Source organism: Canis lupus, chromosome 5, assembly GCF_048164855.1.
Source record: "Canis lupus baileyi chromosome 5, mCanLup2.hap1, whole genome shotgun sequence".
Lineage (NCBI taxonomy): Eukaryota > Metazoa > Chordata > Mammalia > Carnivora > Canidae > Canis > Canis lupus.
Genome location: NC_132842.1, coordinates 30,831,919 through 30,849,442, shown reverse-complemented (window position 1 = coordinate 30,849,442; position 17,524 = coordinate 30,831,919). Strand labels below are relative to the sequence as shown.

Genomic DNA, 17,524 nt, shown 5'->3' with positions numbered 1-17,524 from the left:
TACAAGCCAGCCAATAGAAGGTGCCACAACAAGCCGGCCAATGAGAAGGTGCCACAAGCCGGCCAATGAGAAGGTGCTAAAACAAGCTAGCCAATGAGAAGGTGCCACAAGCCCGCCAATGCGAAGGTGCCACAACAACCCGGCCAATGAGAAGGTGCCACAAGCCGGCCAAAGAGAAGGTGCTACAACAACCCGGCCAATGAGAAGGTGATACAACAAGTCGGCCAATGAGAAGGTGCCATAAGCCAGCCAATGAGAAGGTGCTACAACAAGCCAGCCAATGAGAAGGTGCCACAAGCCAGCCAATGAGAAGGTGCCGCAACAAACCAGCTAATAAAGTGCCACAAGGCAACCAATGAGAAGGTGCCACAAGCCGGCCAATGAGAAGGTGCTACAAGCCAGCCAATGAGAAGGTGCCACAAGCCAGCCAATGAGAAGGTGCCGCAACAAACCAGCTAATAAAGTGCCACAAGGCAACCAATGAGAACGTGCTACAAGCCAGCCAATAGAAGGTGCCACAACAAGCCGGCCAATGAGAAGGTATCACAAGCCGGCCAATGAAGGTGCCACAACAAGCCAGCCAATGAGAAGGTGCTACAACAAGTCAGCCAATGAGAAGGTGCCACAAGCCAGCCAATGAGAAGGTGCCGCAACAAACCAGCTAATAAAGTGCCACAAGGCAGCCAATGAGAAGGTGCTACAAGCCAGCCAATAGAAGGTGCCACAACAAGTCGGCCATTGAGAAGGTGCCACAAGCCGGCCAATGAGAAGGTGCCGCAACAAACCAGCTAATAAAGTGCCACAAGGCAACCAATGAGAAGGTGCCACAAGCCGGCCAATGAGAAGGTGCCACAACAGGCCGGCCAATGAGAAGGTGCTACAACAAGTCGGCCAATGTGAAGGTGCCACAAGCCGGCCAATGAGAAGGTGCTAAAACAAGCCAGCCAATTAGAAGGTGCCACAAGCCCGCCAATGCGAAGGTGCCACAACAACCCGGCCAATGAGAAGATGCCACAAGCCGGCCAAAGAGAAGGTGCTACAACAAGCCAGCCAATAAGGTACCACAAGCCGGCCAATGAGAAGGTGCTACAACAAGCCAGCCAATGAGAAGGTGCCAAAAGCCAGCCAATGAGAAGGTGCTACAACAAGCCGGCCAATGAGAAGGTGCTACAACAAGTCAGCCAATGAGAAGGTGCCACAAGCCAGCCAATGAGAAGGTGCTACAACAAGCCAGCCAATGAGAAGGTGCTACAACAAACCAGCCAATAAAGTGCCACAAACCAGCCAATGAGAAGGTGCCACAACAAGCCGGCCAATGAGAAGGTGCTACAACAAGTCAGCCAATGAGAAGGTGCCACAAGCCAGCCAATGAGAAGGTGCTACAACAAGCCAGCCAATGAGAAGGTGCCACAAGCCAGCCAATGAGAAGGTGCTACAACAAGCCAGCCAATGAGAAGGTGCCACAAGCCAGCCAATGAGAAGGTGCTACAACAAGCCAGCCAATGAGAAGGTTCTACAACAAGCCAGTCAATAAGGTACCACAAGCCAGCCAATGAGAAGGTGCCGCAACAAACCAGCTAATAAAGTGCCACAGGGCAACCAATGAGAAGGTGCTACAAGCCAGCCAATAGAAGGTGCCACAACAAGCCGGCCAATGAGAAGGTGCCACAAGCCGGCCAATGAGAAGGTGCTAAAACAAGCTAGCCAATGAGAAGGTGCCACAAGCCCGCCAATGCGAAGGTGCCACAACAACCCGGCCAATGAGAAGGTGCCACAAGCCGGCCAAAGAGAAGGTGCTACAACAACCCGGCCAATGAGAAGGTGATACAACAAGTCGGCCAATGAGAAGGTGCCATAAGCCAGCCAATGAGAAGGTGCTACAACAAGCCAGCCAATGAGAAGGTGCCACAAGCCAGCCAATGAGAAGGTGCCGCAACAAACCAGCTAATAAAGTGCCACAAGGCAACCAATGAGAAGGTGCCACAAGCCGGCCAATGAGAAGGTGCTACAAGCCAGCCAATGAGAAGGTGCCACAAGCCAGCCAATGAGAAGGTGCCGCAACAAACCAGCTAATAAAGTGCCACAAGGCAACCAATGAGAACGTGCTACAAGCCAGCCAATAGAAGGTGCCACAACAAGCCGGCCAATGAGAAGGTATCACAAGCCGGCCAATGAAGGTGCCACAACAAGCCAGCCAATGAGAAGGTGCTACAACAAGTCAGCCAATGAGAAGGTGCCACAAGCCAGCCAATGAGAAGGTGCCGCAACAAACCAGCTAATAAAGTGCCACAAGGCAGCCAATGAGAAGGTGCTACAAGCCAGCCAATAGAAGGTGCCACAACAAGTCGGCCATTGAGAAGGTGCCACAAGCCGGCCAATGAGAAGGTGCCGCAACAAACCAGCTAATAAAGTGCCACAAGGCAACCAATGAGAAGGTGCCACAAGCCGGCCAATGAGAAGGTGCCACAACAGGCCGGCCAATGAGAAGGTGCTACAACAAGTCGGCCAATGTGAAGGTGCCACAAGCCGGCCAATGAGAAGGTGCTAAAACAAGCCAGCCAATTAGAAGGTGCCACAAGCCCGCCAATGCGAAGGTGCCACAACAACCCGGCCAATGAGAAGATGCCACAAGCCGGCCAAAGAGAAGGTGCTACAACAAGCCAGCCAATAAGGTACCACAAGCCGGCCAATGAGAAGGTGCTACAACAAGCCAGCCAATGAGAAGGTGCCACAAGCCAGCCAATGAGAAGGTGCCGCAACAAACCAGCCAATAAAGTGCCACAAGGCAGCCAATGAGTAGGTACCACAAGCCAGCCAATGAGAGGGTGCTACAACAAGTCAGCCAATGAGAAGGTGCCACAAGCCAGCCAATGAGAAGGCGCCGCAACAAACCAGCTAATAAAGTGCCACAAGGCAACCAATGAGAAGGTGCTACAAGCCAGCCAATAGAAGGTGCCACAACAAGCCGGCCAATGAGAAGGTGCCACAAGCCGGCCAATGAGAAGGTGCTACAAGCCGGCCAAAGAGAAGGTGCCACAACAAGCCGGCCAATGAGTAGGTGCCACAAGCCAGCCAATGAGAGGGTGCTACAACAAGTCAGCCAATGAGAAGTTGCCACAAGCCAGCCAATGAGAAGGTGCTACAACAAGCCAGCCAATGAGAAGGTGTCAAAAGCCAGCCAATGAGAAGGTGCTACAACAAGCCAGCCAATGAGAAGGTGTCAAAAGCCAGCCAATGAGAAGGTGCTACAACAAGCCAGCCAATAAGGCGCCACAAGCCGGCCAATGAGAAGGTGCTACAACAACCCAGCCAATGAGCAGGTGCCGCAACAAGCCGGCCAATGAGAAGGTGCCGCAACAAGCCGGCCAATGAGAAGGTGCTACAACAAACCAGCCAATAAAGTGCCACAAACCAGCCAATGAGAAGGTGCCACAACAAGCCGGCCAATGAGAAGGTGCTACAACAAGTCAGCCAATGAGAAGGTGCCAGAAGCCAGCCAATGAGAAGGTGCTACAACAAGCCAGCCAATGAGAAGGTGCCAAAAGCCAGCCAATGAGAAGGTGCTACAACAAGCCAACCAATGAGAAGGTGCTACAACAAGCCAGCCAATGAGAAGGTGCCAAAAGCCAGCCAATGAGAAGGTGCCAAAAGCCAGCCAATGAGAAGGTGCTACAACAAGCCGGCCAATGAGAAGCCACCACAACCCTGAGGCTCTCCTCCAGGGAGTTGTCACAACCACCTTTTCCAACTTACTCCTTTGCTCTATAAAACTTACTCCTTCGCCCCTTTTTAAATTGGGGCTTGCCGGAGGTTCTGATTAGCTTGCAGGTCTTGAACTACAGTCCCTCTTTATGATAAACAACTCTGGTAAAGCTACTGGCAGTTCTGTTCTTAAGGTTAACACTCTGCTAAAGTTTTTTTTAAGGCTTTGACGTTTACTAAATTACAAGATTTCATGCATGTCACTTTGGGGCGAGACAAGCGTCAGCACCGCACCGTCAGGGGACAAACCACTGCCCCCTGTGAGCCGGCTGCTGGAACCCACGCAGAACCATCATGGCGGCCGGACGTCTGCTCCTGCACGACTTCCGCATCCGGCCACGCACCAACCCTGGAGACACCAGGCTCCGCTTCGCCCCGCCCCCAGCTGCGCACGCAGAGTCCGTCCTCCAATCCCAGGGCGCGCTGTAGACTCGCGCCTGCGCCTACGGGGGAGGCTAGCGCCGCGTGGACGCGGCCCACAGTCCGCGCGTGCGCATCGGCCTCTCCTCCGTGATTGGCTCCCGCCGTGCGCCACGGTTCAGTTTTCACTTTCTCTTTTTTTTTTCCTCCCCAGCCCCCCGCCCCCCGGTCCTTCCCTGAGACCGGGGTTTCACTTCCGGTTTCCCGTCGCCGTCGCTGAGCTCCTCGACATGTCCGCTCCGGCCGCGGCGCGTCTGGGGAAGCCTTCCTTCCTATGAGCCTGAGGAGAAAGCGCGACGCGTGGCTGACGAGCGCGGCGGAGCCTGCGGCCTGGGAGCCTGGGCGCCCCCCGGGCGGCGCTGCCGGCGCTGCGGGCTCCGGGGCCGACAGGGTCCCGCGCGCCCCTGAGACGCCCGTGCCGAGCGCGCCGGGCGTGCCCGCGGCGGCCCCGGGGGCGGGGGTCGTGAGGGCGCGCGGAGGGCTCCCGTCGTGGGGTCCGTGCCGGGCGGCGGCGGGCGACCGGGGCGGAGACCGGCCGCGGTAGAGGAGGAGGCGCCTTGTGCCGAAGCCCACACCCACCGGCATGGGGAAGAAGCTGAGGGCGAGCCTCAGAGCCTCGGGGGCGGCGGCCGCACGCGACACCGGTAAGCGCGTGTGTGTGTGAGCGCGTGTGTGCGCGTGTGTGCGCGTGTGTGCGCGTGTGTGCGCGTGTGTGCGCGTGCGCTGGGCCCGGGGAGGGGTAAGGAGGAGCCCCCGCCTCTGAGACTGCGGCGCGGCGCGGCCGAGCTGTGCGGGGTGCGGGCGGGGGCTCCCTGCCGGGCGCTGTGTGCTGGGGGCGGGGCTCCCTGCCGGGGGCTTGTCTGCTGGGAAGGGCCTTGCTGACCCGGGGGGCTCCGTGCCGGGGGCCTTGTGCCGGGGGCCTTGCTTGCTGGGAGTTCCCTGCTGGGGCTTCCTTGCCGGGGGGCCCTCCCTCCTGGGGCCTGTCTGCCGGGAGCCTGCCCTCCGGGGTTCCCTGCCGGGGGGCCCTCCCTCCCGGGGGCTTGTCTGCTGGGGGGGGCCCTTCCCTGCCGGGGCTCCCTGCGGGGGGCTCCCTGCCGGAGGGCCGCGCCTTGCTTCGGTTCCCGGGGATGCTGTGGGCTCCTCTAGGATGATGCGTGTGGCTCCCGCTCGGCCCCGGGGCTGCGGGGCGGGGGGTTCTGACTCGCTTTCGCCGTCGCCATCCTGCTGCTGACCTGGGTCGGCCGTTCGCAGAGTCGCTGACGCTCGGCCCCCGACTTGATTGTGCGAGTCCGTGTGTGACTCGCGGGGGCCGAGCCGCGGAGTCGGGAGCGCGGCCTCCTCCCCGCGCACGCCGCGGTGGCTCCTCGGTTCGCGCCGCGCTCCTGCGCTTCGGGCGAGCTGTTGCGCCCCCTTTCCAGGCTTCCGTCTCTCTCGGGGGAAGGGGTCTGCCGCCGGGAGGGTCGTGCACACGGGGTGTGGCGGTGACGTCGGCCCGGGCGGCCCCGAGCAGCAGGTGGGGCGGACGTGGCGGGCCAACCCCAGCGCTTGTGGAGGACACCTTGAAAATCCTCTAGTTTCGCTTGTCCGTTGGAAATCCCGAAACGTAATACACCTGTCTTACCCTCTGTTTCCCTTGTGAGGTGAGGTTAGAGTGGTGAGGCCACTGTCCACTTAAGTGTGGCGCATGCACTGTGTTCCTGAAGAAGCAAAGAAGGGAGGGGGGGCGTGTCCTAGTGGGAATTGATAGGATCCGAGGTTGGTAGCAAGCCTGCCCGGGAGTTTTATAAGGAAGCAGATATTCTTGGACGGTCTGTTGAAAGACGGCCTTCCAGAACTGGAGATGGCTTGGCCGCATGTTCACCCAGTAGATAACTAACCCACGCTGAATAGAAGTGAGGAGTGACCGAGTGTGCATAATTAAGACAAAGGAGTGTTTGAAATTTTGGGTTTTCAGGATATTGGCCCTGATGCAACTGTTCTCTTTAAAAAGCCTCTCCTGGGGATCCCTGGGTGGCGCAGCGGTTTGGCGCCTGCCTTTGGCCCAGGGCGCGATCCTGGAGACCCGGGATCGAATCCCACATCAGGCTCCCGGTGCATGGAGCCTGCTTCTCCCTCCGCCTGTGTCTCTGCCTCTGTCTCTCTCTCTCTCTCTCTGTGACTATCATAAATAAAAAAAAAAAAATAAAAATAAAAATAAAAAGCCTCTCCTGTAACTCCATAGTTGCTTAAATGAACCCCCAGAGTGCCTAAAAGCTTGGCTGAGGAGACAGTGTCTAATGAATGCAGTATGATACCTGCTTAGTATGATTAAGTCGGTATGGGGTCTTTATCAAATCAGCCTTTCCTTTTGCTGGATATTTATTTTCAGGTTTTCCCTTCAGTATTTCTGTAGACTTGATTCTCTATGAGGATGCTGGGTAATAACGCTGTTAAATTGCCCTCCAATATCATACTCTTTTAATATCCACTCTGAGAAAGCAAGCTTTATCTCCCTGCTAGCCAGCACTGGATGGTGACAGTATTTCCCTAACATCTTACTAATTTTCTAATAATTGAAAATAGCTTCTCATTTTAATTTTTATCTTCCTTGGGTGATAAAAAAAGTAAAACATTTTGGCTGGGTCATATCCCCCCCCCCCTTTTTTTAATTGGGTTCTGAATTTTCACCCATTTGCCTATTACCACACCGTTTTAATTATTGTAGCTTTGTGATATATCCTGGTACTTTCTTTTGAAAAAAGCTTTGGGCATTTTTTGCATTTTTCTTCCAGACGTTTAGAACCATCTTTCCAAGTTCTTATAGAAAATCATGTTGGGATATTGTTTGTGATTGCATTGAATTTATAGATTAATTTGAGAAGAGACATTCTTTTGAGTTTTTCCTTCTAGGAGAGTAGGTATGTTTTCTTTGTTTCTTATATTAAATTTTTTTTTGTGAAGTATACCACTTATATGTATTGTGTTGTTGTGTTTAAAGTATATCTGGGTACCTGGTTTAAGATTTTTTTTTTATTTTTATTTATTTATGATAGTCACACAGAGAGAGAGAGAGGCAGAGACACAGGCAGAGGGAGAACAGGCTCTGTGCACCGGGAGCCCGACGTGGGATTTGATCCCGGGTCTCCAGGATCGCGCCCTGGGCCAAAGGCAGGCGCCAAACTGCTGCGCCACCCAGGGATCCCTGGGTACCTGGTTTAAAAGTACATTTAAGTGCCTTAGAAGCTTTAGTGTGTACCTCTCCCCAGAAGCAATGTATTGCCACCTCCATCACCATTGTCATCCTGAATTTTGTGTTAATTATTCCCTTGCCTTTCTCTGGAGTTGTATCACTTACATATATATTTTTTTAATTGATCTCTTTGTTTACTTTTTTTAGTTACTTAAACATTATGTTTTTGAGATTCATTATTGTTGAAGCATGTGCCTTTAGTTCAGCAGTTCAGAAACTTTTTGGTCTCAGGATTCCTTTTGTGATTTAAAAAAAATTTTTTTTTTTCCCTTTTGTGATTTTAAAAATTAGTGGGACCCTAAAGATTTTTTGTTTATGTGGATTGTATCATTAGGTATTACTACTAATTGGTCTTAAATGTAGTAGATATGGCATCTCTTGGTGCCTCTAAAAAATAATAATAAACTTGTCACATCCTAATATAAATAACATTTTCCTGAAAAACTATTTTCCAAAAAAAATTAATGACTAGTGGCATTACATTTTCTCAAATATCTTTAACAACTTAGTTTCATGGTTGCTTCTGCATTCAGTCTGTTGCAATATATTGTTATGGTTGAAAGTATATGAAGAAAATCCAGACTCCACTGTGTGTTTAGAAAAGGGAGGAATGTTTTAATAACCTTTTAAGATAGAATTTGATGGACATCAAAGAAAAATATAATTAACAATTTCTTTAAAGGTTAGCTGCAGTGTAAAACTTGAAGCTATGTCAGTGAACTTCTCAAACTCTGTGACATGAAAACACATTGGTCTGTCTTGCATTTTGAAGGGGTCTTTCATCCACACATTGGTCATGCGGTAGACACTAGTGCTCTGAGTTCTGTAGATCTCCCAAATGATGACACATTTCAGTATAGGATAGAAAAACCCACCCAAGCACCATCACCACTTTGGGAATTACTGCTCTAAGTCCTTTGTTTTCATGGAAGTATAATGGTCTGCTATAAGAATATGTTATAAATGGGTTATATTCTTATCCGTTTTATTCTTTATTAACATACTGGTTATTTCCAACTTGGGGCTATTATAATTAGTGCTGCCATAAATGTTCTTGTTCATCCTCAAGTGCATATATACAATATTTTGCTTGCGCATACTAGTAATGAAATTGCTGGATCCATTAGGATTTCATTAGATAATGGCCAGCTCTTCCCAAATGGTAGTTCTGATTTATACTCCACTAATTTTGAATGAAACCTCCCGTTGCATCCCATTCTTTCTATGTATGGCATTGTCCAGGTTTTTAATTTTTGCTGGTCTGGTGGAAATGAAATGTTACTGTGGCTCTAAACTCCATTTCTGCAATTACATAAAAGAAGGTAAACATTTTCTTCTGTGTAGTGTTTAGTCATGTTTTTGCCACTTTTTCTGTCGGGTGCTTGTTTTATTAATATGTATGAATTTTTTTAAATGTGTTATACATGCAAGTTGATGAACTCTGTTGCCTAAAAAAGTTACTAGAATAATTTAAACAATTAAAAAAAATGTAAAGACCATATGAAGAAAAATCATTCTTTCCTATTCCTATCCCCAGTGTTTGTTTTTATAATCTGATTTGTTCTATGCTATATTTTTTTCTCCATTTATCAGTATATCCTGGAAATCTTCACAAATCAGTTTATAGGTAGCATGCTCATTCTACAGCATGAGAAAACAATTTCACATTGTGTGGCTGTACCAGTTTAACTAGTCTGTAGTAGATAGCTTCTGGTCTTTTGCTGTTGAAAACAGCACCAATTACTCTATGCACCATAGAGTAATTTTGTAGAACTGTCAGTGTGAACAGGTATTTCTGTACTAGTAATTTCCAGAGCTGTGATTACTGGTTTAAATTTAAGTGCCTTTGATACTTTGAGAAATATTGCCAAACTCCTTTTCCTTGGGATTTTGCAGGCTCACCTGCAGTGACTTTTCCTGAAGTTCCCCTCTCCCCCAACGGGATGTATTGCTAAACTTGTGTGTTTTGGTAGTTTGATAAATCAGTTTACAGATAATTATTTCTGAGTTTGGGCATCTTTTCATATATTTCGAGGCCTTTTTTTTTTTTTTTCTTTGAACTGTTCATATACCTTGTCCATTGCTGTTTTTTCTTGGATTGTTGAACTCTGGGAGTTTTTTTTTTTACACACTCTGAGTACTAATCTTTTGGTAGTTAAATGGGTAACAAATACCTTTTCTCTCTCTCCGTGATTTTTTTGATGAATAGAAGTTGTTAATTTTAAAGATTTTCATTTCATGTCTGTATATTTGGAATTGTTAATTGTAGATAGTTTGAAGTATAGATACAACTTAACTTTATTCTCATGTAGTAACAAGTTGTGGTAGAATTTACCATTCAGTCTGAAGTTTTGTTGGTGGCAAATTTTTGACCAGTGATTTAATTAATTTTTTTTTTTAGTGGTTACACGATTTACTTAAAATTTGAAAAAAAAAATCGTCCCTATTGCTTAGATTTTTCTAGGTCTCTTTTGTCTGAATTTTTTAATATTTATAGTTAACAGTGCCCTCTTGCTATCTTTAGTGTGTGAAGCATGAGTAAATATGTCTCCTTTTTTCAGTTTTGATATTGAATATTTCTCCCTTCTCTCTGTAATGTTAATTCATCTTCTAGGTTGTCAGCTATGCTTTGTGATTTTCTCTTTAATACAATTTTTTTTTTTTGTTCATTTGTTAAACTGTTTTTTTTTTTTTTTGTTAAACTGTTTTGAAATAGCTGTAGACTCAAGCACTTGTATGTTTTAGATGTCTCTTTTAAAGAGCATCTGTTGGCATTTTTTAATGCAGTTTTAATGCTTTCAGCTGGGATATATAGCCTATTTATACTCACTATAATTACTCTTATTTTGTGCTTTCTGATTGTCCTGGATGTTCTGTATTTCTTTTCTCTCCTGTTATTTTTTAAATACCAATTTAATATCTTTATCATTCCATCTTAGATGGTGCAAGAACCTTAGTTTAACTTCATTCAGTCCTTGCATGACTTACATGTTATCATATGTTTTAAGTTTTTAAATAATATCCTTACTGGACTGAAGGGGGTCTGTTTAGAATTATTGTTGTGTTTTACAGTCAGTGCTTATTTACATTTCCCACAATTTTTACTACTTTTCTCTATTGCTTCTTTTATCTTGTCAAATGTCAATCTAGGGCCATTTTCCTTCAGCTCAAAGCATGTCCTTTGGTATGGCTTTTTTTTGTTGTTGTTGTTGAAAGATTGACTGTTAATGAACTCTTTCCACTTTTGTTTACCTGAAAATATCTTTTTTTTTTTTTTTTTAAGATTTATATATTTATTCATGAGAGACCCAGAGAGAGGCAGGGACAGAAGCAGAGGCAGAGGTGAGAAGCAGGCTCCCTTTGGAGACCCCAGTGCAGGACTCAAGAGAATTGGAGAATTAAATCCCTTGCTTATATTCTTTGTAAGGACTCACTGCCTTCTTTTGCATGGTGAAATAGACTGCTTAGAACCTTTCAGTACACTTGCTCCCTCCGTGGTTAGAATATTTAAGACTCCCAGCTTCTGAGATTCAGTTTGACCAGTTGAAGTACCTGCTTTCCCCTGCGATTTTCCTCTACTTCTCTGTGAGCCACTGTTAGTGAACAGGCCTGTTCTTTGCCCTGGACTTTCAGGATAGGATATTTCTAGGGGTGTGAGCAATAAAGAAAAAAAAAAATCACCTTTGTTATGGCGTGGATTAGATCACTTTCTCATTCATCATACGTAATCAAAAGAATCCAAAGCAGTTTTAAAAATACGATTGTTCCTGAGAAAAATTTATTCTTAGGATTTTCTTTTAAGAAGTAGTTGGATTCTGAGGATGCTAAAACAATCTTCAAAAATCGAATACTAAATCCAAAAGTCAGTATGCCACAGTTAAATGAAAGAGTCATAGTACATGGGTATATCTCATTTTACAAAATGGATATAATCCTCCAAAAAATGTTTTTTAAAAAAGCAGTTTCTCCCCTATCAGATATGCTAAATACCCAAAGTGAGTTTGCTGTTTTAAATAGTATAAAATCAACCTACATGACTCTTTATGAATTTAAGTGAATTTTGTGAGTTCAGATTTTCCTGTATGTTTTATATACGTACAAAACAACGGTGGTAATGATTCTCTAGGATCTCTTGATCAGATTTTCCTCTAGCAAATGCAGATGTGTTCAGGAAATGCAGTTGGATGTCTTCAGTAACTTTATTAAAGCAGGAGTCAAAAGTAAAGATATCCCTAAGTCAGGCCAAATACTTCATGCCCCCTCCCTCAGTTTTCTTTTTGGCAGGTTTGGTTAGGGCTGCTTGGTTTAGTGGACAAGCACCCCCATCCTGACCACAACTGCTGATACCAGCATCTCCTGGGGATATATGGAGTATTCAAAATCGTATTCAGTAGACCTTGTTTTGTAAATTATGCAACAAAGGCCCATGAAACTGTAGCTGGTGAATTTATATAGACAGTTATGGAAAAGCTTTATAGGGGCACTGATCAAGAATAATTGGGGATCACTAGTGAATAGATGTGGCTTTCGGATAAGCTCTGAGATTTGGCATCCATCATCAATACAGCATCCCGTGGGCAAGATCCTTGAAATTGAAGCTTGGAGGGCTCACTGTAAAATAACAGATATTCTAGAAAGAGGAAGACCAAGGGCAGTCTGGCTGTTCCACCTGCCTTTGAACCAGATTGCAGCTCCCGTGACCCCCTCCCTACCCGGCTCTGTGGTGGGGGTGTGGGGTCTGCACCCGCCGTGCGTGCGCGGCTCGAGGGCTGCCTTCCTCGTTGACTTTTGAAAGGTGCCGCCCCGTGCTGCCCGCGGCCACAGCACTGGCGTTTGCGGGCGGGAGGGGGCCCGACGGGCCGGCTGGGCAGGGGTGAAGCCCCCTCCCCCACGCACCATGAGGTGAGGAGGAGGAGGGGCTGGCCGCCACCGAAGCTCTGCTCCGCTCCCCGCGGCCGTCAGGTGCCCCACCTGGCCAGCGAGCTGCCTGCCTTAGCGCCGGTGCAGAGGAGACCGGGAGAAGGGTCAGGCTAGTGCTAACCTTCGGGGGACTTGAGAGAGTGGAGCTTCGGTGGGGCCGCGAGACGGTTGGAGGGTACTTACAGGTTTACCGAGCTCCTTTGCTCCTAACTCCTCACCAGATCCTGTAAGTATGATAGTGAGGAAAGGCTCGCCGAACTGCTGCAGATACAGCGTCACTTCCTAGAACTCTCCTGTGTGTGTGTAGATTTACAGTATTTTAGGTCAGCTTTTGAAATCTAGAGCAGTGATTACACATGTTTTGCCCTTAGAGCAAAGGCCCTTTGATTTCTATTCCTCCTGTGTATGATTATCTGGGCATTAAACTTCTGTACATGGCAAACCTTTTCATATTTTTAAAAAATTTCATAAAAATCATGCCTTTCTTATTCTATAGTATTTTCTTTTAACAGAGGTGCTTTGTTTCATGGATCTCCATTGTTTTTGCCTTATGGGAAATGTTATTTCTATTTGTCTTCTCTGCCTTGTCTTTATACTTAAACCTAGCTTTCTGCTACTTAGGGCTATGGGAGACCCCCCCCCCCCAAAAAAATAAACGTTGCTTTACTTTCCCCCAGATGTTATTTATGCTTATGTAAAATTTTAAATAAGATAAAAAGTTAGAAAAGATAATAACAAGAATTGCCTATACTTGACCCACCTAAAGATAACTTCGTATTGAATATTTCCTGTGGCACTAGGAGCTCTGCTGGACACTGAGGGACTTTGGTGCACAAGACAGAGTATGTGCCTCTATGGCTCTGACATTTAGATGGGAAAGATGCACCCCTAAAAAAGTAAATTGGTAAATAATTGCATGTCATCATAAGGAATGTTCTAAAGAGAGCATACCTACACTTTAGGTGGGGTGATCAGAGGCCTATTGGGGGGAATAATGTCTAGATTTTACTGAAGGAAGAGCGAGAGCTAAGTCATGGACGGAATAGGAGAAAACATTCCAGTCAGAAATAACAGCATGTGCAGAGGTCTGAAAAAGGGAAAGAGCCTGAATCAGAAAGACTTAGAGGTAAGTCAGGGGAAGGTGGATCAAGGTGAGTAGAGAAATGATCTGGAAAACAAAGTGATTTATTCATTACATAAATGTTTACTGAAACCTTAATATGTACTAGGCACTGTTCTAGGCATTGGGGATACAGCATGGATAAGGACAAATTCCCTGTATTCTTGAAGCTAATAAACTGGTTAGTGGGGGGATAACCAAATAAGAAAGATAGTGATATGGGTGTTAGGCAAAAGAAGACCATTGTTTAAACTGTGGTGTGTGTTCTTAATGACTTTTTTGTTCTTAATGACTTTATATAGATACGTGGATTTCTCTTTTATAATCTGCATTTCTTTCCCCTAAACAATTTATATTAAGACATTTTTCTTTTTTTATCTTTATGTTTCTGCATATACCATATATTGTAAATTTGTTATATTTTTGTATAGTAATTTTAACTCAGTCTTTATCAAGAGTTAAATGAATCATTTGAATTGTGTCTTGAGTTGGAGGCACAACTCACATAAAAAGGTTATTGTAAGTTACTTTTTAAAAATGTTATTATAGAAATCTTCTTTCTTTCTTTCCAAATTTGTATTTAAATTCTATTTAACATATAGTATAATAGTGGTCTCAGGAGTAGAAATTTAATGATTCATCACTTACATATAACACCTGGTGCTTTTCGTAACAAGTGTCGTCCTTAATACCCATCACCCAACTCCAACCTACCTCCCTCCATCAACTCTCTGTTCTTTATCCTTAGAGCCTCTTATGGTTTGCTTCTCTCTCTCTCCCCCGTCTCCCTCTTCCTATATGTTCATCTGTTTTATTTCCTAAATTCCATGTATGAGTGAAATCATGTGGTATTTCTTTCTCTGACTTATTTTGCTTAGCGTAGTACAAACTAGCTTCATCCACATCATTGCAAATGGCAAGATTTCATTCTTTTTGATGGCTGAGTAAAAATCCGTTTTATACATATACCATAACTTCTTTATCTGTTTATCAGTCTATGGACACTTGGGCTCTTTCCATAATTTGGCTATTGTTGATAATGCTGCTATAAACATTGGGGGTCCGGGTGCCCCCTTTGAACCTGTATTTTTGTATCCTTTGGGTAAATACCTAGTAGTGCAGTTGATGGATTATAGGGGAGTTCTATTTTTAACTTTTTGAGGAATCTTCATACTGTTTTCCAGAGTGGCTGCACCAGTTTGCATTCCCACCAACAATGTAAGAAGGTTCCCCTTTCTCCACATTCTCACCAACACTTGTTGATTCCTGTGTTGTTAACTTCAGCCGTTCTGACAGGTGTGAGGTCATATCTCATCATGATTTTGATTTGCATTTCCCTGATAATGAGTAATATTGAGCATCTTTTCATGTCTGTTAGTGGCCATTTGGATGGCATCTTTCAAAAAGTGTTTAATCGTATCTTCTGCCTATTTCTTAACTGGATTATTTGGTTTCTGGGCATTGAGTTTGATAAGTTCTTTAGAGATTTTGGATACTAACCCTTTATCAAATAATCATTTGCAGATATCTTCTCCCATTCCATAGGCCACCTTTTAGTTTTGATGATTGTTTCCTTTGCTGTGGAGAAGTTTTTTTATCTTGATGAAGTCCCAGTAGTCTATTTTTGCTTTTGTTTCTATTGCCTCCAGGGATGTGTCTAGTAAGAAGTTCCTCGGCTGAAATCAAAGAGGTTGCTGTCTGTGTTCTCCTCTAGGATTTTGATGATTTCCTGTCTCATATTTAGGCCTTTAATCATTTTGAATTTATTTTTGTGTATGGTGTAAGAAAGTGTTCCAGTTTCATTCTTCATGTGGCTGTCCAGTTTTCCCAACACCAGTTGTTGAAGAGATGGTCTTATTTCCATAGGATATTCTTTCCTGCTTTGTCAAAGATTTGTTGACCATATAGTGTTGGGCCCATTTCTGCTCTGTTCCATTAATCTGTGTGTCTGTTTTTGTGCCAGTACTATATTGTCTTGCTGACTACAGCTTTGTAATATAGCTTGATGCCTGGAATTGTGATGCCTCTAACTTTTTCTTTTTCAGGATTACTTTAGCTATTCAGGCTTTTGTGTTTCTATACAGATTTTAGGATTATTTGTTCTAGTTCTGAAAAATGCTGTTGGTATTTTGATGGGGATTGTGTTAGATGTGTGGGTTGCTTTGGGTAGTATAGACATTTTAACAGTTTGTTTTTCCAATTCATGAGCATGGAATTTTTTCCTGTTTCTTTGTGTCTTCTTCAGTTTCTTTTGCAAGTGTTCTATAGTTTTCGGAGTATGTCTTTTACCTCTTTGGTTAGGTTTATACTTAGGACTTTTTTTGATACTATTGTAAATGGGATTGATTCCTTTATTTCTCTTTATGCTGTTTCATTATTTGTGTATAGAAATGCAACAGATTTATGTACATTGATTTTATATCCTGCGACTTTGCTGAATTCATGTATTAGTTCTAACAATTTTTTGATGGAGTCTTTCAGTTTTTCTACAGAGTATCATGTTGTCTGCAAATAGTGAAAGTTTGACTTCTTCCTTGGCGATTTGGAAGCCTTTTATTCCTTTTTGTTGTCTGATTGCTAAGCCTAAGATTTCCAGTATTGTGTTAAATAGTAAAGGTGAATGTGGACATCCCTGTCTTCTTTCTGACTGTGGAAGAAAAGCTATCAGTTTATTCCTACTGAGAGTAATATTAGCTGTGGATCTTTCTTATATGGTTTTTATGTGGTTGAGGTATATTCCATCTATACCTACTTTGTTGAGGGTTTTTATCAAGAATGGATGCTGTATTTTTGTCATGCTTTTTCTGCATCTTTTGAGAGAATCATAAGGTTCTTGTTCTCTCTTTTATGATTTGCAAATAATGAACCACTCCTGCAGCCCAGGAATAAATCTTACTTGATTGTGGTGAATAATTTGTTAAATGTACTGTTAGGTTTGATTTTTCTAGTATCTTGAGAATCCATGTTCATGAGGGATATTGACCTGTAATTTTCCTTTTTAGTGGGGTCTTTGGTTTTGGACTCAAGGTAATGCTGGCTTTGTAGAATGAGTTTAGAAGTTTTCCTTCTATTTCTATTTTTTGGAACAGTTTGAGAAGAAAGGTATTAAATTGTCTTTAAATGTCTGGTAGAGGGCCTCCTGTGTGGCTCAGCGGTTGAGCATCTGCCTTCAGCTCAGGGTGTGGCATGGTCCGGGAGTACCGGGATCGAGTCCCACAACGGGCTCCACTTGAGGAGCCTGCTTCTCCCTCTGCCTGTTTCTCTGCCTCTTTCTCTGTGTCTCTCATGAACAAATAAATCTTTAAAAAAAAAAAAATGAAATTCCCTGGGGAAGCCACCCTGGGACTTTTGTTTGTTGGGAAATTTTTTATTATTGATTCAATTTCTTTGCTGGCTATGGGTTTGTTCAAATTTTCTATTTTTTTCTGTATTAGTTTTTATGTTTCAAGGAATTTGTCCATTTCTTCCAGATTGCCCAGTTTGTTGGCATATAATTTTTCGTAATATTTTCTTAAAATTGTATTTCTATGGTGTTGGTTGAGCTCTCTCCTTTCATTCATGATTTTATTTGGGTCCTTTCTCTTCTCTTTTTGATAAGCCTGGCTAGGGGGTTATCAATTTATTAATTCTTTCAAAGAACCAGTTATTAAGTTTTGTTGATCTGTTCTACTATTTTTGTTGTTGTTTCTATATCATTTATTTCTGCTCAAATCTTTATCATTTCCCTTTGCCTACCAACTTTAAGCTTTATTTGCTGTTCCTTTTCTAGCTTCTCAAGGTGTAACGTTAGGTTGTGTATTTGAGACTTTTCTTGGTTCTTGAGGTAGGCTTGTATTGCAATAGACTTCCCTCTTGGGAACTGCCTTTGCTGCATCCCAAAGGTTTGGACTGTCATATTTTCATCTTCTTCCATGTATTTTATTATTTTTCTTTAATTTGCTGGTTAATCCATTCATTCTTTATTAGGATGTTCTTTAATCTCCATGTATCTATGGTCTTTACCAAATTTTCTCGTGATTGACTTCCAAGTTTCATAGCATTGTGGTCTGAAAATATGAATGGTATGATCTCAG

At 44.4% G+C, this 17,524-nt stretch overlaps 1 protein-coding gene and 1 long non-coding RNA gene across 8 annotated transcripts in view; one reads left to right on the top strand and one right to left on the bottom strand.

Moving 5' to 3' along the window:
- The first annotated feature begins 4,643 nt into the window (after window positions 1–4,643).
- Window positions 4,644–17,524, top strand: part of TASOR2 (transcription activation suppressor family member 2) — a 74,076-nt gene continuing 61,195 nt past the window's right edge. For 4 of the 7 annotated variants that reach the window (XM_072825917.1, XM_072825923.1, XM_072825920.1 and 1 more), the window contains exon 1: window positions 12,214–12,313. In XM_072825917.1, the coding sequence (XP_072682018.1) occupies window positions 12,309–12,313 (5 nt within the window). In that variant the 5' untranslated portion in view covers window positions 12,214–12,308. Of the gene's footprint in view, window positions 4,827–12,213; window positions 12,314–17,524 lie in introns of those variants that run through there. The other 3 variants (XM_072825921.1, XM_072825916.1, XM_072825922.1) reach the window with 3 other exon arrangements.
- LOC140633426 (uncharacterized) lies at window positions 9,786–12,839 on the bottom strand. Its single transcript, XR_012031039.1, has 2 exons — window positions 12,515–12,839; window positions 9,786–12,022 (listed from the first exon to the last, which is right to left on the bottom strand). It is a non-coding gene; the product is annotated as an uncharacterized lncRNA (long non-coding RNA).